The following is a 25,105-nucleotide window of genomic DNA, read 5'->3' as shown; positions in this document are numbered from 1 at the left end:
CTTCTGGTGCCCAGTGCGAGGCCCGAAGGCTTGAGGTAACGGCAGACCCAAGCGCAGCGTGCCCGAGAGAACAGCCCTGCGGGCATCAGCCCACAGCATGGCGCTGAGATAAGGGCAGGGCGATCGCTCAACCATTATTGTAATGAGCGAAACAGACTTGGAGTAGGAAGATGAGTATCATTTATTGCCTATTACTAACAAGCTAGAGCAGTTAGAAAACAAAAAACCAAACTCCAACACCTTCCCCCCATCCACCCCCTCCCCCCGAGCAGTGCAGGGGAACGGGCAATGGGGGCTGCAGTCAGTCCCTGACGCTTCATCCCCACCACCCCTCACGGTCCCTCTGTGCCCCTGCTCCCCGTGGGGTCCCTCCCATGGATGCCGTCCTTCCCAAACTGACCCTTCAGGGGCTTCAAGAACTGCTCCCACACGGCTCCGTCCCACGGGGTCCATCCCCCAGTCCCAAACTGCTCCAGCACGGGGCCCCCACGCGTGGGCGGCAGCTCCCCCCAGACCCCATCCACCTGCTCCACCGGGGGCTCCTCCACCCATGGGGGGGCTGCAGCGTGGAGATCTGCTCCGTGTGGGACCCATGGGTGCAGGGGGACAGCCTGCTCCACCAGGGGCCTCTCCACAGGCCACAGGGGAACTTGTGCTCTGGTTCATGGAGCACCTCCTGCCTCCTGCTGCACTGACCTTAGGGGCTGCAGGGCTGCTTCTCTCTCCTCTCTCCAGCTGCTGTTGTGCAGCAGTTTTGGTTTTCCTGTTCTTAAATATGTTCTCACGGAGGCACAAACAATATCACTTATTGGACTGGCTCTGGCCAGCAGTTCGGCCTTTATCTAACGTGGGGCAGATTCTGGATTCTACTCACAGAAGCCACCCCTATGCCCCCCACTACCAAAATTTTGCCTCATAAATCCACTACAAGTGGTCAAATCCCTGCCTGGGTCTGAACTTTCATTGCCAGTAGTCCGCGAGACATGGAACCACCTGTGGAGGTTTTGGGGCTGGGTCCAGGTGAGGGTGCAAGCCTTGTCTGTCTGCGAAGTTGCTAAAAATGGGAAGCTGGAAAAACGCAAAATAATGTGGAAGTGGTACAAAGCTTCCCCTGTCCTGGGGGCTGGGTGCTGCTTGGTGCTGGGTGCTGCCGAGCCCTGCTGTGAGCACGGTCCGGGGTGAGCCCCAGCAGACCAGCCCTGGCACTGGTGTCACTGGGCCCAGAGGTGCATGAGGCAGTCTGTGCCACGGACGGCGGGTGAGGCGCTCTCTGCATGGCCGCTGGCTTTTCTCCTTGGGGCCACCAGCTGGGCGCTGCCCTTCACAGCTCCTCTCTGTGCCTGGGACCAGCTGCAGAGAGATGGGTTCGTCAGCCGCTCGCTGGCTCAGCCCCGCAGCAGTGGCACGGGCACTGCCTGCAGCTGTGGGGTCTGCAACCACCCTGCTGAGGCTGAGCCCCTTCCCCTGCACAGAGACCCCGAAATGCGGTTAGAGGTCTAAACTGGCTCCCCAGCAGGCAGCCCTGCAGTTAGCTGCTCCTAACGGGCACACTGTGTTGGTGGGTGGCTTAAAAACTAAGAGAGGAAAGATTGAGATTAGATGTTAGGAGGAAATTCTTCACTCAGAGGGTGGTGAGGCACTGGCACAGGTTGCCCAGAGAAGCTGTGGATGCCCCATCCCTGGAGGTGTTCAAGGCCAGGTTGGACGAGGCCCTGGACAACCTGGTGTGGTGCGAGGTGTCCCTGCCCATGGCAGGGGGTTGGAACTGGATGGTCTTTAAGGTCCCTTCCACCCCGAGCTGTTCTGTGATACCACGATTCTGTGACACCTGCGGGGGTTCCTACCTGTGCTGCCTCTGCACTCCGGGCTCTTCTCGTCTGGGGGGGAAGCAGAAGGGCTGGGGTCAGTGCTGGCCCCGGCAGCCCCGGCTGTGCAGCACCGGGACGATGCCACAGGAGCAGCTGGGGGTGCCTGAGCCCCCTACTCACACCCCAGGAAGGCGCAGTTGAAGTGGCTGCAGGTCCTGTTGGTGCTCCGCAGGACAAAGCGGTGACTGCCCTCGTCCGGGAAGACCCAGAAGATCTCATGGCCAGGGATCAGCACCTCCTCCTCCTCCGTGTACAAGGAGAAGGCGTGGATGGGGACCCCAAAGCAGCTGCGGATGCTGAGGAACGTGTCCTGCCCAAAGCTCTCTGCCTGCTCCCTCCTGAAGGAGGAGGAGGCGAAGGAGCCGAACCTGAAGGGGCTGGCGCCCTGCAGCTGGTAGCGGGTGTGGGCGATGCCCCGGTACACCGGTGTCCCATAGGTGGCCTCGCAGGGACCCCGCAGCAGCTGCAGGGCTCTGGTCAGGTAGAAGTGCAGTGCCTTGAAGGGGAAGCTGGCGTTGTAAGCAGCCCGCGACCGCCCGGCCGCCCGCATGGCCGCGTTGAAGAAGTGGTGCAGGCCGTTGTCCGTGTAGGCGATCACGGCCTGGCCGTACTCATCCTTGAAGCCGGGGGGCAGGCGGGCAGCCAGCGAGCCCTTCACCTGCTGCCACCGCTCCCCGGCGCGTGCCCAGACCCTGCCGAAGAGCCTGGACTTGCCCCTTGCCTGCTCCTGCGCCAGCAGCGCTGGCCCCACCGCCTCCATCGCCTCCGTGCACCCCTCGTACTGGTCATCAAAGGCGTCGTGGCTCATGTCCATCAGGAACTGCGGGGTCCTCGCCTGCGCGAGGGAACGGGGCTGTGTGGGGTGCACGCTGGGTGCTGGAGCCCCCTCCCCAGGTGCTGCATGCCATGCACAGGGTTAGCTGCACCCACACATCCCATGGCATTCCCCTGCCCTGCCGTGGGTCTCTGCCCCTGCCCGAGCCAGAGCACTGCGCTCCTTGGGGCTCCCCAGGAACTGGAGGGATGCAAGAAATCGCCTTTGCAGAGGCAAGCAGCAGGAGGGTGAGCAGCACCCACATGGCTCGGGGCAGAACCCACAGCGAGCCCTGGCACGGGGACAGTGGCAGCAAAGCGAAGTAAAAGCAAAAGCAGCAGGATGGTGTGGAACCGGCCCCAGGGGCAGCGGGGTGAGGGTGCTGCACTGCAGGGCCCCCACTCACCCAGGGGGCTGCCAGCAGGGCCCCGAGGCACAGCCATGCCCAGCGCAGCCGCGGGATCATCCTCAGGCCCATGGCACCTCCGGCTCTGTGGGGACAGGGGTTGGGGAAGCCTCAGGAGGAGCCTCCGAGCGCTGCATGAGGGAGAGCCTGGGACGTGCCCGTGTGGGGCCGTTCACCATCAGGGATAAGGCGGCCATCAGGTGCAAAAACATCCCATAAGGGTCACCCCGCATCCCCCTGGCTCAGGAGGGACAGCGGCTTTCCCAGGCAGGGAGCAGCCCCCAAGGCGATGAGGGGCACCCCGGGGTGCCAGCCCTGCCTGCGGCATGGGGACGGGGCCCCCTGACAGCCCCAGGGCTGCACCCCCCCGGGGGGACCCCCCAAGTCCCCTGGGGTCCCGCAGAGCTGCCCTCGCTCCCCACCAGCCGGGCAGGCAGCAGCCCCCAGGCTCCCGTCCTGGTGCCCCAGGAGGTGTCCCCATACCAGTGGTGTCCCTGTCCTGGTGGTGTCCCTGTACTGGTGGCATTCCCGGCGGTGATGTCCCTGCGGGTGGGTGCCCCTGCCCACGGGTGTCCCTGCGGGTGGGTGTCCCAGCCCAGCAGGCCCCGGGGGCCCTGTGCAGGGCCAGGGCTGAAACCGGAGCTGCAAAACAGAAAACAGGAAAGGGGCAGACCCGGAGCTGCTGCTTGCTCGCCTGCTTTCATTTTCTGCACGACATGGTGCCTGCAGCCTGCCCTGCCCAGCTGCCACCGCCCTGCTTCTCAGTGCAGGAACCAAACCCCACGGAAGGAAAATTCCAGCAGCTGCAGGACGAGCCCGGGCCCGGCCACCCCACAGCACAGGAGGGCTTAGGGGGGAGACCAGGAGGAGGCAGGGGGGACATGGGGTGGGTTCCTGCTGGACCCGGTGTTTGGCATCGAGGGGCTCCCATCTACATCCAAGCTGCGTTTGGGGCTGGAAGGAGGGAGAAGAACTGCGTGGTGTCACAAAGGGGGGGGTGTGTGCCCCAACGGGGGCCCCGCAGGGGTGGGAGCGGGCAGTGGGCATCGCACGGTGGCACCATCCCGGTGGGCTCTGGCTCGTGGGGGGGCCGGGGAGCTCGGTAAGGCTGGCTGTGGGGGGGGCAGCCCTGCAGAAGTGGGGTCAGAAGCAGGCTGCGCCCCTCCTGTGGCACCCCAGCACCCATGGGCAGCGTCCCCCATGCGCGGGCAGCACCCTGGCACAGGATGGGGGGCTCGTGGGGTGGGGGTGCTCAGCCCCAGGACATGCTGTGGGTGCCGGTGGTGCCATCCCCGTGCTGGGGGCTCCTCTCCCAGCCGCTGGCATCAGCGCTGAGCCCTTCTCGTGGCTCATGAAATTTGGGGCTCTGTGCCACAGGCCTGTGCCCGCCGCCTGGGGACCTGCGGCATCGCCGGAGCCATGGGGGGCCCTGGCATCCCCCCCCCGTCCGAGCTGCTCCCTCTGCTGCCGCTGCTGCTGCGGCTGAGCCTGGTGTCCACCGCGCTGTGGCTGCGGCGGCTGCGGGTAGGTGACAAAATTTGGGGCAGGGGGTGCTGGGGGCTGCCCCCCTTCTCACCCATCTACTTGGGGCTGATGCAGAGGAACTGGAGGAGGCTGAGGAAGCGGAGGCAGCCGCGGAGAGCCCCGCAGAAGGAGCGGAGCGGTGAGTGGGTCCCCACCAGCACCGGGCACCCCGAGGGCTGGCACCCCCGGTGGGGGGCTGAGCTGGGGGGGCTCCCGGCCATTCACCCGCTCTGTCCCCAGCAGCTTCCCTGCGGATGGAGGCAGCAGCGGGGACGGTATCACCGGGACTGGACATGGGGTGAGCACTGCCTGGGCTGACCCCGGCCCCCCAGGGGCTGCAGGGCTCGGGGCTGGGCTCCGGGGCTCTGCCCGGGGACGGGGCCACCCCCAGGTCCCCCCCCCAGGGCAGGGGGTGCAACGGAGGCTCCTCCATCTCCATCTCCTCCCGCAGGACGAGCCTGGCACCGATGGCCTCCCTGCTGTCCCTGGCCGCCTCCTCCTCCTCGCGGTGCTCCCTCTACTCCTTCCCGGAGCCCTGGCCGGGCGCCCTGGCCGAGCTGGCCGCCCTCAGCCCCCCGACCCCCCCGGAGCCGCCTCCTCCTCCTCCTCCACCTCCCCTCCTGGGGGGCTCCGACCCCCGCCGCCCCCCGGGGCCGTGCTTCCAGCGCCTCCCCGGGACCGGGGCGCGGAGCCCCGAGGGCTCGGAGCAGCCCCGGCCCCTTTCGCCCCCCGGGGGGGCGACCCCGGCGGACCCCATCCTGGAGCTGCTGCGCTCCGCTCGCCGCTCCCGGGCCGCCACCGAGCGCCGCTGCCGGCTGCTGCGGGCGGTGCTGGCGCTGCGGCGGGGGGCGGTGGGGGACGGACGGGCGGGACCCCCGGGACCCCCCCGACAGCAGAGAGAGCGCCGGGAGCCCCCCCGGGAACCCCTCCGGGAGCACCCCCGGACCTCCGTGAAGGTGCATGTCCGGCTGGAGATCCTCGGTACCGGTACCGGGGGGTGGCAGTGGTGCCTGGGCACGGACACGGACACGGACACGGACACGGACACGGACACGGACACGGCCCGGAGCCTCCTGCTGCAGCCGGACGGGAGCACCCCGGGGGATCCAGGCTGGAGCATCCCAAAGGAGCCGGAGCGGAGCAGCCCCCGCAGGAGCAGCCCCCTGGGGCCCTGCTGGGTGCCCACAGGCGGGGTCCGGCCCCGAGTGGCCGTGGGGCTGTGCCGGGCCGGGCAGTGCCTGCAGGAGACCTGCGCCAGGCTGTGGATGTGGGTGAGGGCCCGCTGGAGGCAGCGCTGCCGCTCGCTGCCCTTCTGGGAGCGCTGGTCCTGCAGGGTCGGTGGGCTCCTCTGGCCCCGAGCAAGGGGTCAAGCACCAGGACAGCCCCGCGGTGCTCCTTCGGGCTCAGCCCATTAAAGGGTGCAGCCTTCACGGGGTGCAGCTCTTCATTTCCCCATCCCGGGGTCAAACACAGCGGGGATGGGGCTGGCACTGGCCACATGAGGTGGTCACGAAACAAGCAGGGCTGTGCTGGCCCCCAGAGGGACGTGGCCAGGCTGGAAAAGGGGCTGCAGGAGCCTGGGGGGGCTCATGCATGAGCACGACCCACATCAAGTCTCGGTTTGTGCTCTGGATTCCTCTTCAGCCGTGTTTCTCCCTGTGTGCCAGCCTGGCTGCATGCACACCCTGCACCAGCAGCACGCTGGTGACCCTGGGAACCGTCACTGGTGCCCCCACTCATCTGCACCTGGCTGTGCTCTGTCCCCCTCTTTCTCCAGAAGCCCCCGAGGCTGAGCTCAGCAGTAAATGGGCTCCCCAGGAGCAAACCCCAGGCAGGAGGCAGAAGCCAGGAGATGCACGCTGCAGGGTTTATTCTCACTTTGATTTCTGCACCCGGGTCCGTGGGGCACAGTGCATCGAGCACCAGCAGCTTACCCCAGCCAGGCCCCTCCGGCTCAGCCCCCTGGCACGGGGGTGCTCCCAGCACCTCCCCAGCACTTCTGGAGCCCCCATCTGTCCCCACGGTCCCTGCTGTGCCTGCCCCAGAGCCCCCGGCTGTGCCAGGGCTGAGCCACCCATGGGACACCCGGGGTGCTGTGTGTGGTGGTGCCATCAGGCAGCTTTGCCGATGACCAGCACGCTCATGAGGAAGACCATGATGAAGAAGACCCACATGAAGAAGCGATCCATCACCTTGGCCACCTTCTTCCACTCCCCAGCACGGCGCTGGGCGGCTCGGTGGCGTCGGAAGCAGCCGGCGATGTAGCCCACGCTGCTCAGCAACACATGGTGGTGGCACAGGCAGTGGCCGCGGGGACACGGCCCCGGCTGGGTGCCCACCCCGGGGGGCTCCTGCGGCCCCGTTCCGCCCGTGCCCACCCTCCGGGGGCTGCTGCAGCTCTCTCCCACGTCACAGACGCAGAGGGCGCGGGCCAGGTGGTGCAGGATGAGGCGCCGTGCCCACGGCGGCACCGGCCTGGCCCCCGGCCCGCAGTGGTGGACGTTCATGATGAAGATGGTCAGCGCGGTGGAGGCGGCGATCATGGTCATGGTGGCGATGTAATACTTCCCTGCAAGGCGGGCAGTGGTGCTGAGGGGCAGGGGCAAGGGCAGGGACCCCCCCCTCGCCACGAGGGCCCCGTCCCCAGCACCCCCCAGCCCCTCGAGGGCTCACCGATGAGCGGCACGCTCTCCGACGGCGGCATGCTCTCCGCCACCAGCAGCTGGAAGACGGTGAGGGCCAGCAGCACCGTCACCCCCAGCGACACCTTCTCCCCCGAGTCGGCCGGGAGGTAGAAGCCCAGGGGCGCCAGGAAGGAGATCATGACGCAGGGCAGGAGCAGGTTGAAGATGTAGAAGGAGGCGCGCCGCCTGAGCAGCAGCGTGTAGGTGACGTCGGGGTAAGGCTCCGAGCAGCACCCGTAGGTGACGACGTTCCTCGTGGCCGGCATGCCCAGCACCTCCCACTCCACGTTCTCCACGAAGTCCGTCAGGTCGCCCGCGTCCAGCCGGTTGCGGAGGTCGATCTGGTTCCCGTTGTAGGTCCAGGAGCCGAAGGTGAGGCGGCACTGCTGCGCGTCGAAGGGGAAGTAGGAGACGTCCACCTTGCAGGAGCTCTTGGTGATGGCGGGCGAGTCCCACATGATGTGCCCGTCGGAGCGCAGCACCACGTTGGTCTCCATCGAGCCCCCGAACCGGTCGTCGGCGCTGGGGCAGGGGCGGCCGTGGGGCAGCTGCCCTGGCACCGAGCCCCAGTGGGGCTGGGGGCTGGTGCGGGACCCCCACACTGCACCCCCCCCGGCATCCCCCTTCCCTCCCGGGGTGGCCTTGTCCCTTGGGGTGGTCCCACGCCCGCTGACAGCCCCTCAGTCCCCCCAGCCCAGCAAGGATGACGGCCTCACCCCCACCGGGACCCCTTCCCCCAGCCCCGAATTTGCGATGCCCCCCGGCAGCCCCCCCGGGTCGGGGCGAGCGCGACCCACTTGTTGTAGAGGACGATGTCCGGCCTCCAGACGTAGCTGCTGGGGATGCGGATGCTGTCGATGCCGCCGTAGGCGTCCTTGTCCCAGGTGAGGTGGGCGTCCAGCCAGGCCTGGCGGACCCACAGGTAGGAGGTGAGGACCTGGTTCCTCTCGTCCTGCGAGGGCGGAGGGGTGGGCGCGGGCACCGGCCCCAGCACCGCCTGCAGCCCCCCCCCGCCCCGTGTCCGCAAGGGCTTTGAGGGGCTGAGATGGTTTCCAGGGGGTTGTGCTGAGGTTGTAGGGTTTGGGCTGGTTTTGGGGGGGGGATCTGAACTGGTTTCAAGAGGTCTGAGCTGATTTGGGGAGCTGCTGGACTGGCTTTGAGGGGTCTGGGCTGATTTGGGGTGGCTGGGATGGTTTTGAGGCATCTGAGCTGGTTTTGAGAGGTCTGAGCTCTTTCCCAGCTGTCTGAGTGGATCTGGGGGTTCTGAGCTGGCTTCACATGGTCTGAGCTGATTTTGGTGCAGCTGAGCTGATTTCAAGAGATCTGATCTGATTTTGGGGCAGCTGGGCTGGCTTTGTGGGGCCTGAGCTGCTTTGGGGGGCTGAGCATCATCCTGGGGCTGGAGCAGGACCCAGCGGCAGAGCAGAGCCCAGGCACGAGGTGCCAGGGGACGTGATGGGGCCAGAGGCGTGCCGGTGCTGGTGCTCACCATGTCGATGATCTGGGACAGGGTGACCTGCAGGGTGACGTTGAGCGCCCGGTCCGTGTCCTCCGCGGGGCGCAGGGCGCTGGAGTAGTTGGCGAAGAGGTCGTGGAGCAGCTTGTGGGCGAGCCTGCCCTGCGCGCCCCCGCAGCCTGCGGGACCCAGCACGGGGTGGGGGGGTGTGATGGTGAGCACGGGGGCACCGACCCCCCCTCCCCACGGCTGGGACCCCACCAGACCCTGCCCAGTGCTGCTGCTGGGACCCCAGTGCCCCCCAGTCCAGTCCCCACCTTTCCCTTCCCTCGCCACCCTCCAGGGATGCCCAAGCTGAGCCGAGGTCCCTGCCCGTGACAGCCCCGTGCACTGGCTCCCCCCCTTCCCCATCCCATATTTCTGGCAGTCCAACCCCCAAAATTATTTGTTATTTCATAGAATCACAGAATCAAAGAATCTCCCCAGATGGAAGGGACCCAGAAGGATTGAGTCCGACTCCTGTCTCCACACAGCAGCACCCAAAAATCAGACCCTATGTCTGAGAGCATTGTTCAAACACTTAGAACCATAGAACCATGGAATATCCCGAGTTGGAAGGGACCCATAAGGATCATCAAGTCCAATTTGGTGCCATGCCCACGTCCCTGGGCAGCCCGTCCCAGTGCCCGACCACCTCTGGGTGCAGAACCTTTCCCTAGCACCAGCCTGACTCCCCTGCCATCCCAGCTCCATGCCATTGAACAAATCCTTCTCCTACTTCCCAATTATTTCTGTTATTTCCATAATTCCTGTTATTTCTATTATTCCTGTTCCTGCTTCCACCAAAGCCAGGAGGAGCTCTGGCTCCTGGGGGAGGAAGCACCCCAAAAAACACAGGGGTGTGGAGAAGGGATCTGTCCCCCCACCCCAGCCCCTCTTTAAGGCTATTTCTTGGCTAATGAGAGCCGCCAGGCCAGGGCAGCAGCTGGTGCCTGTCCTGTCTTTGCTGGAAGCTGGACGAGCTGGGTTGCGTTTCACGGGCTGCAGGCAGCAGGCGAGATGTGCTTACAGAGCCACTGCCAGCAGAGCCGAGCCTGAGCAGCTCCATGGGGGTGGCAGAGCTGCGGCACAGCCCACGGTGAGTCCCCAGTCCCCAGAGCCCCCAGGGCTGGGACCGGGCAGAGGGGGCTCCAGGCAGACCCTGCCCACCAACTGCAGCTCCTGGGGGTTTGCTCTGCTCACCCAGTTTATTGAACCGGGGCCCTGCTGGTCCCAGCTCAGGCTGGCAGGTGCCATCCCCGGCACTGACACCTTCCCCAGGCGCTTACCTGGGGCCAGGACGGTGCTGGCGAGGCCGAGTGCCAGCAGCCACGCGGGCAGGCGAGTGCCCAGCTCCATCTTCATGCTGCTGGGGCCGTCAGGAGCCGGGCGCTGGGGACATCGCGGTGTCACCTGCCGTGTGTGCGGGCTGTGCCATCCAGCCCCTCCTCGTGTGGCATCTCCCGGGGCTGGGCAGGGTTTTGGTGCAGCCTTTAAGGGCTCGGCGCTGGCTGACGTCAGGGCTGGGGACGGAGGCTGCCCCGACGCGGGCACGTGAGGAAGGCACACGGCTGAAAACGATGGGCGAGAGGTGCCCCAAAGGGCTTTGTATGGGGATAAAGGTGTGATAAGCCCAAACTTGGCCCCAGGGAGGCCAGCGATGGCCAGCAGTGAACAAACCCTGCAGCCTGCCCAACAATGACAGACCTGCGGGCAGCCTCTGCTCCCCAGCTGCCCTGCCCGGGGTCTCTGTCTGCACTGCTGAGCCCCTCGGTGCTGGGTGGTTGGGGCCACGCCACGTGCACCCCGGGGCTGGCAGGGAGCCGGTGGCTGAGGTGGGAGGAAGAAGAGGAGGAGGAGGAGGAGGAAGGTTGAGCTGCACCCTGCCTGGGTCCCCTGGAGAGCACTAAGGGTGGTGATGGAGGCAGTGGCGGGTGGGTGGGTGCAGACCCCGCGGGTGGAACCACCTCTGGGAAGTCTGTGCCAGCGTTTGGCCACCCTCGTGGTACAGAAATTTTTCCCTGTGTCCGTTCCGACCCCCCCAGTGCGGCTCTGTGCCATTCCTGCCCGTTCTGCCACCGGTTACAGGGGAGCAGGGACCGGCACCCCCCTCTGTGCTTCCCCTCCCCAGGGAGCTGCAGAGAGCGAGCGGTGCCTCCTGGCCTCCACGCAGGACAACCCGAGGTGCTGGGGGATTTTGGATGCAGGAGACAAAGCAGCGAGTGGCAGCGGGGTCCCTGTGCCACTCACCTCCTCCCACGGCACCCCCTTGGCACCCTTCCTATGCTAATCCCGGGCAGCAGATGCCAAGCAGAGCCCGATCGGTTTTAAGGCCGGAGGTTTTGTTTCCAGGCGGTGAATTATTCATCCCCTGCCTGCGGTCCCAGCCGCGCTGCTCCCCGGGGCCCGCCGCGAGCGCCAGGGCAGCAGCTGGGCTTGCAGAGAGGCAATTACCGTAATGGAAGGAGGCGAAGGCGGCGACCCCGCTCCCTGCGGCCGGTGTCACCTTTACGCAGGGCGAAGCTGCCGCAGCGCTGGCCCTGAGCGCCCAGCCCGAGAGTGGGACCCTGGAAACCCGTGTCCAGGACGAGGGATTTGGGGCACCCGACTGCAGCCTCAGCCCCGGGGGCTGCTGCCCCCCAGCATGGGGCACTGGGGGGAGACCCGCGGGCCTTTGGTCCCTTGTTGAAGCCGTTCCAGCTTCCGTGCAGCACGGTGAAGCACGGCCTTCTGCTCGCCCTGAGCTGTACGTGGTTTCTGCCTCACCTCCCCGCAGCAATCCCAAGGACTTTCTTCCCCTCAGTACCATTTCTGGTCACGCCACGCTGATGGGCTGGGCGCAGGCACTGCCGGTGTGGGTACCACAACACTGCGGGTTTGTTTGCTCCTTGTCCATCACCTTCCCGACTGCAGCTGGGCACTGAACTTTTGTTAAAAGAAATGATCCTACAAGTCCAAAAGTTCAGCCCAAGGTGGAGGGGCCTGCTCAAGGCCGGTGCTCCCAACCACCAGAGCTGCAGGTGGCCACAATCCCCGGAGATCGCCTTGTCCAAGCCTTCCCCATCGCCTTTCCAGGGATGGAGGCGAGGCTGCCCGGCCCCCCCTGCTCCAAGGCAGACAGAGGGGCTCTTGCTCTCCTCCGAGGCTCCGCAGGAAGCTCCCTGTGGCCAGGGCCTTTCACGGGTATCACAGCTGTATGTGCACATATCTATGTTCCTCATGTCACCCCCGCATGCTCACAGCCTCTCCATTCCTCCCAGCTCACCCATCCTTTCTTCCAGCCCTTGCATTTGCCTCGTGTGAGAAACAAAGCTGTGTTTTTGCAATAAAAGATGTTTTTGCAGTGGGAAATTCCACTAACATCGCATACTCAAAAGTGATTGTGGAGGCATAGAGGTACTTTTGCTGGGCACTCCTGCTTGCAGGTCACCTGCCCTTGCAATTGCAAATAAATCAGCTTCACAGGAGTTCCTGTCTGAGAAAATTACTGAGATATTCCCCACACTCGTTCCCTTCTCTCAGGATCCATCCCAGGATCCAACCTTCTTAAGGAGCCAGCCCCTGCCCACCGCCACCGAGCCCAAACCACGGGACACGTGCCTGTGGAACTGGAGTCTTATTAAGAAGCAAAGAAAACCGTGGGAATACTATAAACATTTTATTTATTGTTTTCAAAAAGACAGGAAAATAATCTAGATCATTTTATTTATAACTTTTAATAAAAACCTTTACATAATCCTCATGCATAAAGACCTTCAACGAGCCAATGCAAAGCAGCACCGAGCAGGCTCGGGGCCGCTGCCCCCAGCGGCTGGCTAGCTGAGGCAGGAGGCGCTGCTGCAGTAACCCTGCAATCAGAGCAGACCAATAGACAGCTTTTTTTTCTTCCAAAAATAGTCGGTTTCTAAACACAGTAACGGCGAAGACTGTACACACTAGAGCAGACTGACACTGCCAGCTGTTCACTCGCGGGATGTTCTTATGCTGATGGTGGCTGCACCCGATGTAACCCAGCAAGCACAGAGGCGCCGGCAGGCTCCCGGCTACGCGCGTCGGTCGGAGGGGCTGCGCGGGCACCGTGCCCCTGGGGCAGCCCGGTGCTGGCTCCCACCACAGCCATGTGCAGGGCAGAGCACCACGGTGCTCGTCTGCACGGGCACCTGCCTCACACGTGGCTGTGAAGAGGCAGCCCGGAGCTCCTGGGCCGCGTGACCGACCTTTTGGCAGAACTTGTGCAGAATTTGCCCCCTCCGACCAGAAGCGCCTGGCCTGGAGTCCTGAAGCACGGCGGGTGCTGGGAGAAGCTCCTGTGTTTTACTGCATGGTGGCAACACATGCGTGTGGGGCCCGGAGGTCTGTCTTCGGAGGCATGGACAGCGCAGAGCACACCGTAAGGCACACACGTAGGTGTCAGCTCCCCCTCTGAGGCGGGGAAGCAGCTTTCTTGGGTTTTGGAGATGGAGGATGGAGAAATGAGAAACACCACACTTGCGGGTCTCCAACTCAGCAAGAGAATGCAGGCAAAGACGAGTCTTCTGAAGTTAGTTTCTTCTCCCACCCCCCACCCCCAGAGCAAACGTTTAACATAAAGCCCCAGTTAAAGCTTATCCTTGGTCAGTTCAGGTACCAAAGGCTCGGCAGTAACAGGCGCAGCCCCGCTGATACGGGCACGCCCAGGACGAACTGTCCCAGAACTTGCTTCACCATCCCTCTGTGCCGCAAGCAAGGACTAAAACGGATCTGCCAGGAGATGAAGCCCCCTCTGAACCCCCTCCACAGGCACAATCTCACCTGCAGTCAGGTTCTACAAGAGGGATTTTATTAATTCTCGGAAAGTGTCATGTAGCTGAGGGTGCCAGCCAGCAAGGCCCAGCTGGGTCTCGCCGGTCCCCCAGGTTACAAAAATTCCTGCCATAACCCACGGAACTAAAGCCACTTTATGCCTCTATGGAAAACCGGTGTGGCTGGAGGCTGCCGCCAAGGGAATGCTTACCCTTAGAGCAGGGAAAGGGTGAGCAAATGGTAAAAACCTGTCTGTCCGTGAAGAGATCCGTCCTCACTGAGTCACTACTGTCAGCTCCCGTAAGTACGACTGGGTGAGACTGCGCAGCTCCTCCAGGGCATAGTCCTCTGGCATGGGCAGCCGTCCGATGTGGGGAGCCAGCAGGCGAAGGGGGACGCGCTGCACGGCAGGGATGGAGTCGGAGACGGGCTCCGGGGTGTGCTGCAGGCTGAGGACCACCCTGAGCAGGTTAGCAATGCGCTTGGCCATGTCTGCGGAGAGCAGGAAGGTCAGTGTTTGTGCACAGCCCACACCACAATGGGAGCTAGAGTGTGAACACCTGTGAGCTTACACCTTGTTGAGGAATGCACTTAACTACAACTCGAGAGCCAAGTCTTGAGCAAAGGCATTTGGCTGGGTTGGTGAACCCATGCCCTGCTACGACTTTGTCTTTTCTCAGCTCCAGCAGTGAATCTCATCTCCAGACTTCCTCCCTGAGCATAATCAACATTTGGCCTTATTCTTCAGAGCAGATGTTTTTCTGCAGGTAAGCTCACCTTTTATTTGGCACTGTAACACTAAGTAAGGACAAGACACTTCACTGTTTAACCAGAGACAGCTTTAGGAGACGAGGCACTGGAAGCCTAATTAGCCAGGTAACAAAAACTGCCTGAAACAAAGACAGTTTGTCACAAAGAAACAGTAGCTGCATGTACGGGAACCATTAAAGCAAAACACAGCTCACTTCACCAGCTCCAGGCTTCCTTTTCTGCACAGGCAAAGAAACAGACACCGGCAGCCTGGGCGACAGCCAGTGCTAGCTGGATCAGGTTTTCAACTGGCTTTAGTTTTAAAACTGCCTTTCGCAGCAGGGTTATCGATATTGGTGGTACCGTACCTGACTGAGCCAGCCGGTCCTTCGCGTTGCGGCACTGTATCTGCTCTATCCTGTTGCACAGCGAAGTCACTTTGGTATGCAAACGCTCCAGCTCGTATGGGGAACAATCCAGCTGAAAGTAAGAGAAGACAGTCAGCCCCAGAGGCACCCAAAGCCTTCTACAAGAATCGCTACTCGTGGGCTGCCTGAGTTCATTCCAAGCTGAATCCGTCTGACAGCAGACAACATGCTACAGCCTGTTTGAACTCAGCGCCTTAAGCAGGGAAACAAGAAGTCTGGAACTGAATTAAATGGGACCGACACACAGACTGCCCGTTAATTAGCTAACTGCTAGTTTTGTTCCTCACTTATCTCACTGCCATGCTACATAACAACACGTTTTCAGGGCAGAGACCACATCTTATTTTCACATTATCCACCATCTCTCTATATATTTTCAGAGATGATGAAATTGTCTGCTAGTGTCTGTAACAGAAACACTGAGTTAGCAATGAACAGCGAGTAAAAGGTTTCTCTAACAACAAGACTCTGCATGAGCTTCCAAACGGTAGGAAAGAAAACCACCACTTCAGTTTGTTACCTGTTGAATCCTATCAACCATCTCGATAACACGAATGTAATCCAGATAGACCAGCCCTGCCACCTCCCAGTCCTGGATGAGCACGCTGCGTTCGGGAGGGGAGAGGTCTTCCAGGAATCCTTTTAGGTACTTGTAGTTCTCATTAATAATAGCATCTAAAGAGAGCAAACATAACTGAGCAATGGGGTTTCTTACCAAGTCAATGATATTGATTATTAAAGAAAACAGCTGTCTGCTGCACGGTCAGTTTCCTAATTCCGTGACTGTCAGCTATGACCACAATTGTTTACCTGATTTATGACCTACAAAAGACAAGCCTAAGGCCATTCCATTTCCTACAACAGGGACACGCATAGGATCAGCACTCCAGGAATGCTACTGCTGCCCTTGTTCCCCAGGCACTGCTGGCACAGAAAGGTGAGTGTGCAGAAGGTTAAGCACTACCCTTCTCACGTGTTTGCAGTGAAGAATCATCGTGCCAGGTACCACACGAGAGCTATTTTGAAACAGCCAGCCACTCTGTACTGACCCTCTTGCTAGAAAGTGTCCTACTGCTTCACGTTATTGAAAATCCAATGACTTTTGTTCCTATTCTATTTATGTGTACCGTTCAGAATGGGAAAAATCAGGAATAGACTCACCTGAGGCTAAGTGCCTGACAACAAGCTTGTGACACTGGTTCCAGTGCCCAGCCTTGAACAAGAAGAGGGCTTCTTTATGCCGGTCACCCTCCATCCTTGCTCGAACAGCCTTTGCTTCATGAATCCACTCGGCAGGGACGCAGAGCCTCTGTGTCAGGAAGGTCTCCTTGGCCCAGGATTCGGGTGTCTCGGACAGCACGCAGTGCCGGTGTAAGAGTTCTCGCACTGCCTTTTCCCGTATGCTGGTGGGAAGAGAGAGCAGGTCGTTATTCCAGCACGCAGTCCTGTGAGTCCCACCATCAGAAGCTGCACCTCAACACCAGTAACTGGCAACTGAAAGCAGCAGCAGGGGACTCCACTGCCCTTACTGGCTACAGCAGAGGCATTACAGGTGGTGAGCTAGCCTCGCCAGGTCTTAAGTGGTCTTCCTTTAGATACTACAAAAAGTTTTACAACCAACTGCGTTACTTCAACACAGGTGACACACTAAGAAAGAGGTCATCACTAGTGCTTTGCAACATCGTTAGTGTTGTAGCTTAAGACTGTTTTAATATGACTCATGACCCTAGAAGTAATAAACAAGCTTTACTTGAAGTTATTGCTGGAAGAAAAAATCTGATGCAATGTATTAATTGCAACTGTAAACACTAATAGCAAGAGACACCCTTCCACAAATGAGGCCATTATTTACATTATTTACAAGTTTAAGACAATTTTTTGTTCACTATGTATTTCACAATAGAAGCAAAACATGTATTTTTGTGATTCACAAGGTATCCCTTCAAACCACACTTGTTTCTGTTCAGCTCCAATTAGAATAGATGCAATATTTTGCATTCATCATGTTTTCAGGCCAAGTTCCTGGATGTAGTAAGCTTCCTGAGCCAGAGAAGATAAGCAAATCTCACCTGTTTTGATATTCTAGATCTGTTTCTATGGCACAATTCAGGAGTTACAGCTGTTACAGTACAATGCTATTCAATATCTAACAAGACACGGAACTAAGCAGAATTATGCACACCACTGTGTAACCTGACACTTTTTACAGTTGGCATTGGGTTCTCCAGCTTGCAGCTCCAACATCATGAGAGAAGCTATGGTGATTATGGTATACATGCCATGTCTAGAAAACAGAACAATTTATGTGTGTTTTTGGCATTGTAAATAACAAAGAAAAGCTTTTACTCACTGAGTATCAGGCTCGTGCAGCAGTATAAAAACCGCCCATTCCCAAAGGCCTTCGCTTTCAAGCTGGGCAGCGTAGCTGGCATTCAGCACTCCCTGCCCCTGCTTGAGGAGGTGGGTGTAGTTCAGGGCTCTGAGCACCTCCCACAGGTGCCAGCTGAGACGATAGTCTACAGGGTCGGATGTTACACTTCTTGGATCCAGCAGATGGTCAAGGTCATAGTGCCTGTAGAGAAAAATATTTACAACATAAATAGCTGTGTCCAAACAAAATCAGAAATATTGCTGCCATTTAGTTCCTGTCCTTCCCCCTTCTCCAATTATTATGCAAATTGTGTGGATTTATCATTTATATATATATATATATATTATTATTATTATTTTTTTTTTTTTTTTTTTTTTAAGATGAGAGCAACAGTTAAAATTCTTTTGCTCTTTGAGTCTGCATCTAGACTGCCACCACCTTTTATTTTGTACATGCTCCTCCTGCAGATTTCTCAATGTCTTGAAGTAAAGACAACTACAATGAAGGTAAGACTATTGCAGAAAGTTGCAGAAAGCACGTAAGAAAAGAAAAAAGCAAATGTTTTCCTAAACTTGAGTTTAATCATCTACACCACCAGCAGCAACAGCAGCAGCACATTCTGTGATGCTGTGCACTCAAGGCAGATTTTTGACTATTTCAAAGTGGTTCAGTGAATGCTGAAGTTGATTTCATACCCCTAGTTTGGGAACCCCATTAGTCACTGCCTTCACAAAGTTTTTCTGAATAGTTTTTGAACCATTTACCCACGTACCTGTCACTGTAGAGCTTTAACAAATGGAAACAGACGTCTCTCAGAGGTCTTCCTGCATTATCGTCTTCTTCGATTACACAACCAGAACCTTCTAGGTAAGGAGGCAGGGGGCAGCAGGCGTATTTTTCAGACTCTGGTGTGTTCTAAACAAATAGTTTAAAGACAATACTTTGAACACAATGCATTCTGAATGCCACAGAGCTCTTGAAGAGTTTTAGAGCTTGAAAGCCACATACGACTTGAAGAAACGAAAGACGGTGCATCTCTGCAAGACCTCTCTCTGAAGCAGAGTTTTGACAGCTTAGTGGCAGCACTGGACGCAGAGTTGGCAGGAGACATTTTACCAGGCACTGGAAACCACCCCCACACTCTAACCTAGTAGCATTATCTTCAGTTCAAGCCATGGTAAAACTGAAACTTGTCCTTTCCAGCGTACAGCAATAAACAAAGGTTGCGTAACACGCAGCCACGCACTGCCTGTAGGACAGCTTCCTCATTTGCTGCAGGAACAAGAAGTGTAACAGAGGGCAGGTGGTTTGGCAATGACAATTTTAGCAGGCAGCCGTGTATTTACCACCTCACAGGGAAAACTGACTGGCTATTCCTAGCGCAAATGGCCTTCCTGCTGGTGGTTGCTATACACTGGTCTAATTTTGTCAAGCTGCCAAACACCTGGAAATGCTGAAAACAAGTGGGAGGTATGCTTGAAATAAGTCACTAACGCAACAACCTAAAGAGCAGGTCCTAAGCTTCAAGATTGTGACTCAGACTACCAGTATGTCCAGCCCCAAGGGGTTATTTCTATCACACAAAGGGGAAAATGAAGATCCTTATTGAAGAGAACTCCTGCAGAAACTCATCACCAAGAGGGGTGAGGGAATCTGATGCTGTGACAACTGAAGCAATGAATCCATACACAGCACCTCAGCAGCAATACTTGACTGCTCGCAAAAGTCTCCATGCAGGTACGGAGTAAAATCTCCTTTACCCAGGCATGTTGACCTACCTGAAATGCTGACTCGTACATGGCAAGGGCCTGGGAAATAGAAGCTGTTGGAGGAAGCAGGTACCAGAGATGGACAGCCATGCAGCGCTTCCAGTCCAGCTGCGAGCACACGTTGATGCTTACTCTCTCAGAGAGCTGCCACACCTAAAGAAATAAATTACTAACTGAAGTCAAACTTCTCACACAGTGGTTGGTACGTACTAGACCACAAGGGAGCAAAATGCAACAGTGAGATCCCACGAGCAAAACAAGCAAAAAACCCAACAGGTCAACACCTTGTACTTTGCTGCTGCACAGCACGTGCCAGGGTTGCCTCTTACAACCTGGCCTTACTGCTGTCAGGAAGTGGAAGTCAAATTAGTGACAGAACAACGGTGGAGCAGAACTTACAGGCTTCCCTGCAAGCAGTGCGAAGATGCGCAGCCTCTCTTCCTGGATGAAGCAGTCTGCCTGCAGCCGGTGCCAGTCCACCAGCTGCATGGTGAGGAGCTCGCGGAGGGGCTGGCTGCCTGCTAGCTGGGAGAGGAGCAGAGCAAGCCGGTGGTCACCTGGAACAGGAGACAACAGCACATTGCTGACACGGCTGTGCCACAGCTGCTTGTTGCTGAGCCCTTTGCTCAGCTTACAGCTGCACAGTTATCTAGTTCCTTGTGGATTAAGCCACTCCATAAACACCGAATAACATGGGAGGAAGACAAAGGAAGAGGAAGGACAGAGTTCCCAAACAAGGCCAAACGAACGGAAAAGTATTGAGATTTGAGCTGACATAAGAAACCAAGAAGAAACTAGCTATTAGGGTCTGAAAATATGCATTTTTTTAAACAAACATAGGTAGCTTAACAGAAGCTCAATTAAAAATAAAGAACATTCAGAGAATATGCCATGGAAAAGATAGTTCCAAATGCAACACAGCATCACTGTCCTACTCTAGGAGAACCAACAAGAAAGCCTCCATGAATACAACCCAATCTGCCTGCAGGAGAAGATAAGCCAGACTACCTTAACATCTCACGTGGAAAACTCAGTATTCAGAGTGACTCGCTACTCACTAGCAGCTCCTAAAGTTTAAGTTTTCTTTATGTCTTTACCTCCCAATTCATCCCTGAAAAAAAACAAGACTCAAGCATCTTACCTGACTGCTGTGCCAGTCTGCAAGCCTCGCCAATTCTCCTCCCAGTGAGGAAGCTGAACACGGCCTCCACGTGGTTATCGTGTCGGGACAAAGAGACCTCCTCATCTATTCGTGCTGCAGCAGTCTCTGACAGCCAGCGAGAGAAGGCTCTCCTGCGTTCCAGGGCTAGGTTGTATTCACTGGGCTCCTCCAGGCTGGCTTCCAACTCCTTCAAGTTCCCCCAGATTGCTTCACATAACGTCCACGTCAAGCACCAGTGCTTCACAACGGCTGTGAGTACAGAGTTATCCAGTCATAAGGAGTAAAACCAGAAAAATATTTAGAAAAGAGTCACAGTGTTTTCAGTGTAATCTTGTAAGATACCACGTTACAAGTCAATGCAGGAAGTCAGCCACCCAAAATGCAAACACACATTTAAGCTTTCAGAAAGAATGCTGAGGTACGGTTGGTTTTTATGTTTTATTGACATTTGACTGCTCTGATGTAACTTGAAATTAATCTGAACTGGGCAGTTCTCCAGATTTATTGCCATCACTGTGAAAAGAATTATTCAACACTCACTTTCTGTCACGGCAGGATCCTCGGATGCCTTTCTAACCCAGTCAGAATAGTCATGAATAACAGAAACTCCAGGATTGGGTGCTAGAAGAGGACACTGCTCATCCATATGGACAGTGCTGTGTTTCAGCTTTATCTCCAGAGGGATGAGATACAACTGTTTGTCTCTGTCCATCTTCCGTTGTTCCAAGCTCACTTTCTCCACATGAACCTTGAAAGAAGATTCTGAGAGTCTGGAGCAGAAAGAAGAAACACAGGTAGCAATGCTCTGAATTATTTCCCACGTGAGCCAACTCCAATCACAGAGCAGTTGCATTTTGCTGCTTGTCCTAATTTTGACACGCATATGACAAGACAGATGATCCAAAGTCAACAGCTATCTACAAAGAACCTGGTTACACAGCCCGGGATTCAGAACCAAGACTTTGGCAAATAAATCTCACTGAACTGAGTTCACTGCAGTCAAAAGGCACTAGCACTCCTCACTGTAACTCAGTGCATTTTGTGAGAGCACCTCACTCTGCCAGCAAACCAGATATGCTGGAGAACCTCAGCTGAACAGGCCTTTTGGAAGTCCTAAATAGCAGAACGCTTCTTGGACATCAGTTTTGAACTTTATTTCTTTAAACCTTTATTGGATGATTGTGTAATTTGTATGTTAAAAAATAACTACTCTTATTACGATATTCCAGTTCTTTAATACAAGCAGCAACATAAAAGATCCCCCTAACAAACATGAACTTCCATCTTGCACCCCTTCTATATAGGAAGAATATTACACTGAACACCCTAACAATATGCTGACTTAAAACCAGGACTATTTCAAACACTGATAGTATGGAAGAACCACACTGAAGGAAAATACTACTTACAATTTGGGAGCAACCGGAGCAGGCAGGAATCCATACTCCACAGACTCACACTGAGTGTCTTCCACTTCGCTTGACCTACTTAACCGATCTCCACAATTGACAAGCGTCCAGTTGGGTCCCCAGCCAACACGAAACGAGCGCCCCATGAAGAGCGCCATGTCCATCAGCAGCTTCCCCTTCCTGTGGATGATGGACTTGTCCAGAGGAACTAGCCCCTGCTGTCTGCGGACACCCACTGTCTTCACCTGCACCTCCGGGACTGAGGGAGGTACAGCGAATGCAGATGCTAGCGGAGAAGCTGCCGACCAAAGGGCAGCAGAGGGGGAAGTGCCCGAAGTCCTCAGTCCCTTGAAGTCTTGCACAGCAGTGCCAGGCGGTTGGCAAATGAGATTAGCAAATTTTGATTGCAGCAGCCCACCAACTAGAAGGAAGAAGAGGGAAGAATATTTAACTGAATGGGTGCTCACTTTTCAGCCACACATTTCTGGTATTTTAAAGGTATTTCAGTACTTTGTAACCAGCCAGGGAAAATATTCACCCTGATTTGTGATGGTAACGCACAGCTAAGCGTAATTACTTGCAGTATTGAGGACCAGGAAACCCGCTGTGCACAGCCTAATTTGCATTACCCAAACTAAAGCACGTGGTAACACACCAAAAACAGTACATATGTAAGTCCCACCCCAAAATTTGGGATTTTCAGAGAAATCTCTAACTTAAGCAATACTGTTGTAGTGAGACCACGAGAACAGGAACATCTCGGAAAAAGCAAACACTGATCACTACTGAAAGGAACAGGGCTGGGCCCATACCCACAGGTGCATTTCAGGTCTGCCCATCCAATTCAGGGACCAGGAAAGGGCAGGGGGTGATGTTTAAGAAAGCACTTTGTTATTTTATTCCCCCTCACTACCCAAATCTATTTTATCTGGCAATAATTAGCTTTACTCGAGTCAAAAAAGCCTGTTATGCCTGCAGGAGTAACTGGTAAGCAATTTTCCTGTCTTTATCTCAACCTGTGAGCTTTTTCCATTCGGTTTTCTCCCGTCCTGTTGAGGAACAGGAGCAAGAGAGCAGCTGGGTGGGCATCTTGCTGCTGGCCAAAGCTAACCCACCACTGCACACAACTGTTCTGCCAGGTATTCAGCCAGCGACAGGATTTTGCCTACTAATGTTAGAATTGCACTTGTTCTTCATGCAACACGTAGTTTCCCACAATACCTGAGCATCTTTTCTGTCCTTGTGCTTTCGAAATAGGGAGCCTTGGAGAACAGATCTCTTGAGAAGTATCCATTTTTATAGCTTGCTTCCCAGGATGATGATCCAGGATCAAATCTAGGTCATCTTCATCAGCAAGCAAGGAAGCTTTCATAATCTAAAGAGGTGAGAAGTCAAGCCTGCATGTTAGCAATCCTTCTATCCATCTCGTCAACTCCTTTCCCAATAAAGGTAACTTCCACACACTGCATTCAACCAGTACGCCCTTGCCATAAGTGTTTTAGGTAAAAGCACACAGTTGAGGAGAAACAGAAGCAAGTTGCCAGTTGATGATGAACATTTACAAATGACTCGTTAAGCCACTGTCACACTACTTGTTAGGATGGGCATGAAGAGTTCTGATAATCACGTTTTCTTAGATCTTAGCTCTATTCCTATTTCAGCTTACATAATAGTTGAGAAGCCAAGGACTATTTCTTCCTTACAAATTAAAAAAATACAGGTAGAAGCCCAGAAGTGTTCAAGGTGTTATCCTTTCATCCAAAACCACCACCACCACAAAAACAACAACAAAAATCTAGAACAGCTATCCTTTTACGTTCTTTTCTCCAAACTAGGCTTGAGGCAATCCTAGCTAGATAGTAGTTATCACTTCAGAACTTTGAAATCCGAATTCTAGCCTTCTGACACTTTGCATGTCAGCTTTCAACTTCTTGTATCTATAAACATTTCCTCCAGACGCAGAAGTCTAGTGTGCAACAGTTTATTACAAGTTGGTACATAACTAGCCTTGGGGGGCAAACTGAGAAGTTACTGAGGGATACTACAAAGTCCTCTCCTTTTGGGGGAAGTAAAAGACGCCCACCTGTAAGACGTGGGGGTTAATACCCAGCGTTGATGCAATATGGGTTGAAGCAGGCACTGCCTCCTGCTCTTCCATCATGTTATCTTCCAGAACAGACTCCTGGGGAAGCTCCTGGGTGATGTCTGCCATGTCACTGTCCAGCTCCACAACCCTGCCCAGCTGCTCCACCTCTGGGGTCTGCAGACACATGCAGAGGCCATGTCAGACAAAAACAGATTTCAACAGTTTGCTGAGAAAGAGTACTTAATAGCTTCAACAATCACCTGCAAACGAAGCGGAGTACTCCCTTGCTTGTGCCAAAATTCCAAATTAAGTTTAGGGAGGAATGTATAACCCGTTCCCATTTTCTTCACAGTTGTAACAGTGTAAGTTAAAGTGAAGTTTAAAGTGAAGAAGTCACAGTTTAGTTGTGTCCTTCTGAAGTTTACCAATTTCTGCTATTCAGTGTAAGAAACTGCTCTTCAGCTTTCCATTTTCACATGACAAAAAAAACAAAATGGGGCTTGTGCATCCTGCCTTCCTTCCCTTCTCTCACAACGATATTATATAAAGAAAAGTTTTCTGGGCCCGAGGTTAACTTGGGACATTGTACATGACTGGGCAGCTGGTTTAAAAACAGCGATTGTCTGCATTAAGCTGTGGAACCAGTGGTAGTTGATGAGGAACAGGTGAGTTCTGTAACACTGCTGTTTCCCCAGGTGCGACATTGTACAATATTGAGTTTATATTCCACCAAAAATCTTCACAGAAGTTTTAGATATACACAGTCTCCTTCATGATCACGCAATACTGGGTCATGGAGGGTGTATGTGTGCACGTATATTGGTTTTTAACAACTGTTATTGGACTGGAAAGTTGTGGGAGTTTTTTTTCAGTATCAGCAGTTCAGAAGTTAAATACAGTAGTTCTCTTCCAATCTGCAGCTAAGTTTCTCTTGCCTGCGCATAGTCCAGGGCAGGAGGAAGAATTCATTTTATGATTTTACTGAAGGCAATCGCATGGCAACATCTTTATGGTGAGCCTGAAGTGACCTCTAGGCATCTTCAATTGCTCATGGGAACTCAGCCTCAAAGGGCAGGCAGGGCCAGAAGTTCATGCAGTCCGAATGAGAAGCAGACAGCAGAAATAAAGGAGCGCTGCCATCAGCTCTAGCTGGAAGCAGCGTGCACAGCTTGCTGGCTGTGGTGCCAGCAGCGTATCGCAGCGATCCACTGAGCCCCTCCTCGGCCAGGTGTGGAACAGGGCAGTGCTGCAAGCACTTTAACTGAGCTGCAGCTTTGCTACACGAAACTGTTCGATAGCACAAAGCCCCTGGAGGATGCCATTCAGTGCTGGGACTGCGCAGCCAACAGGTCGAGCTGAAAGAAGCGCCTGGCCCAGGAGGTGCTCAGCCTGCACCACGATAACTGCCTGTCTTCAGGCTCGAGCTGGGTGACTGACCTGCTCTGGCCCTGGCTGGGTGACTGAGCTCCTGCACGGTGCCTGTGCTTCAGCCCAACCCTCCCTGCCCTTACTGAGGGCCCTGAGGGAGATCCATGTGCAGTTTACATGGGCTCCAGA

The 25,105-nt window shown here is 56.1% G+C and overlaps 4 protein-coding genes across 10 annotated transcripts in view; 1 reads left to right on the top strand and 3 right to left on the bottom strand.

Moving 5' to 3' along the window:
* Positions 1–166: 166 nt before the first annotated feature.
* On the bottom strand, positions 167–3,817 carry ART5 (ADP-ribosyltransferase 5). Of its 3 annotated transcripts, none has more exons than XM_084493987.1 (5): positions 3,572–3,817; positions 3,089–3,235; positions 1,989–2,703; positions 1,845–1,877; positions 167–1,350 (listed from the first exon to the last, which is right to left on the bottom strand). In XM_084493987.1, the coding sequence occupies exons 2-5, from the start codon at positions 3,158–3,160 to the stop codon at positions 1,322–1,324; spliced, it is 849 nt and encodes a 282-aa protein (XP_084350113.1). In that variant the 5' UTR covers positions 3,161–3,235; positions 3,572–3,817; the 3' UTR covers positions 167–1,321. The 3 variants fall into 3 exon arrangements, with proteins under 3 accessions (XP_084350113.1, XP_084350112.1, XP_084350114.1); XM_084493986.1 differs by having other exon boundaries at positions 3,089–3,173; positions 3,572–3,815; XM_084493988.1 differs by lacking the exon at positions 3,089–3,235.
* Positions 3,818–4,177: 360 nt separating this feature from the next.
* LOC311439970 (uncharacterized protein) lies at positions 4,178–6,042 on the top strand. 3 transcript variants are annotated; one of them, XM_084526319.1, is made up of 4 exons: positions 4,178–4,469; positions 4,729–4,751; positions 4,856–4,910; positions 5,064–6,042. In XM_084526319.1, exons 3-4 carry the CDS (start codon positions 4,867–4,869, stop codon positions 6,025–6,027), a joined length of 1,008 nt encoding a protein of 335 aa, XP_084382445.1. In that variant the 5' UTR covers positions 4,178–4,469; positions 4,729–4,751; positions 4,856–4,866; the 3' UTR covers positions 6,028–6,042. The 3 variants fall into 3 exon arrangements, with proteins under 3 accessions (XP_084382445.1, XP_084382444.1, XP_084382443.1); XM_084526318.1 differs by having other exon boundaries at positions 4,178–4,612; positions 4,688–4,751; XM_084526317.1 differs by having other exon boundaries at positions 4,178–4,612; positions 4,688–4,751; positions 4,853–4,910.
* Positions 6,043–6,050: 8 nt separating this feature from the next.
* CHRNA10 (cholinergic receptor nicotinic alpha 10 subunit) lies at positions 6,051–10,259 on the bottom strand. 2 transcript variants are annotated; one of them, XM_084526302.1, is made up of 5 exons: positions 10,081–10,259; positions 8,786–8,931; positions 8,094–8,203; positions 7,286–7,818; positions 6,051–7,181 (listed from the first exon to the last, which is right to left on the bottom strand). In XM_084526302.1, the coding sequence occupies exons 1-5, from the start codon at positions 10,154–10,156 to the stop codon at positions 6,724–6,726; spliced, it is 1,323 nt and encodes a 440-aa protein (XP_084382428.1). In that variant the 5' UTR covers positions 10,157–10,259; the 3' UTR covers positions 6,051–6,723. The 2 variants fall into 2 exon arrangements, with proteins under 2 accessions (XP_084382428.1, XP_084382427.1); XM_084526301.1 differs by having other exon boundaries at positions 6,058–7,181; positions 8,094–8,248; positions 10,081–10,258.
* A 2,177-nt stretch (positions 10,260–12,436) lies between these two features.
* The window catches only part of NUP98 (nucleoporin 98 and 96 precursor), a 36,053-nt gene continuing 23,384 nt past the window's right edge, over positions 12,437–25,105 (bottom strand). For both annotated transcript variants that reach the window (XM_084493881.1, XM_084493882.1), the window contains exons 21-33: positions 23,546–23,722; positions 22,684–22,837; positions 21,463–21,883; positions 20,594–20,823; positions 20,033–20,302; positions 19,291–19,448; positions 18,901–19,044; positions 17,895–18,037; positions 17,102–17,323; positions 15,913–16,154; positions 15,272–15,426; positions 14,692–14,803; positions 12,437–14,065 (exon numbers count right to left, since the gene is read on the bottom strand). In XM_084493881.1, the coding sequence (XP_084350007.1) occupies positions 13,848–14,065; positions 14,692–14,803; positions 15,272–15,426; positions 15,913–16,154; positions 17,102–17,323; positions 17,895–18,037; positions 18,901–19,044; positions 19,291–19,448; positions 20,033–20,302; positions 20,594–20,823; positions 21,463–21,883; positions 22,684–22,837; positions 23,546–23,722 (2,646 nt within the window). In that variant the 3' untranslated portion in view covers positions 12,437–13,847. The remainder of the gene's footprint in view (positions 14,066–14,691; positions 14,804–15,271; positions 15,427–15,912; positions 16,155–17,101; positions 17,324–17,894; positions 18,038–18,900; positions 19,045–19,290; positions 19,449–20,032; positions 20,303–20,593; positions 20,824–21,462; positions 21,884–22,683; positions 22,838–23,545; positions 23,723–25,105) is intronic.

The sequence above is a fragment of the Aythya ferina genome (assembly GCF_964211825.1).
Source record: "Aythya ferina genome assembly, chromosome: 1".
NCBI classification, from domain to species: Eukaryota; Metazoa; Chordata; class Aves; order Anseriformes; family Anatidae; genus Aythya; species Aythya ferina.
This window is presented reverse-complemented; position numbering and strand designations above follow the sequence as displayed.

Bases quoted from the DNA above. Each gene is read 5' to 3' on its own strand.
- ART5 (XM_084493987.1), bottom strand. From the start codon at position 3,160: ATGGGCCTGAGGATGATCCCGCGGCTGCGCTGGGCATGGCTGTGCCTC. The intron at 1,878-1,988 runs GTGAGTAGGGGG...CTTCCCCCCCAG, and splicing joins CAACTGCGCCTTCCTGGGGT to ACGAGAAGAGCCCGGAGTGC. The intron at 1,351-1,844 runs GTAGGAACCCCC...ATCTCTCTGCAG, and splicing joins GGAGTGCAGAGGCAGCACAG to CTGGTCCCAGGCACAGAGAG.
- LOC311439970 (XM_084526317.1), top strand. From the start codon at position 4,508: ATGGGGGGCCCTGGCATCCCCCCCCCGTCCGAGCTGCTCCCTCTGCTG. The intron at 4,613-4,687 runs GTAGGTGACAAA...GGGCTGATGCAG, and splicing joins TGTGGCTGCGGCGGCTGCGG to AGGAACTGGAGGAGGCTGAG. The intron at 4,752-4,852 runs GTGAGTGGGTCC...CTCTGTCCCCAG, and splicing joins CCCGCAGAAGGAGCGGAGCG to CAGCTTCCCTGCGGATGGAG.
- CHRNA10 (XM_084526301.1), bottom strand. From the start codon at position 10,156: ATGAAGATGGAGCTGGGCACTCGCCTGCCCGCGTGGCTGCTGGCACTC. The intron at 8,932-10,080 runs GTAAGCGCCTGG...TGGGTCCCGCAG, and splicing joins CAGCACCGTCCTGGCCCCAG to GCTGCGGGGGCGCGCAGGGC. The intron at 7,182-7,285 runs GTGAGCCCTCGA...CCCGCCTTGCAG, and splicing joins GGAGAGCGTGCCGCTCATCG to GGAAGTATTACATCGCCACC.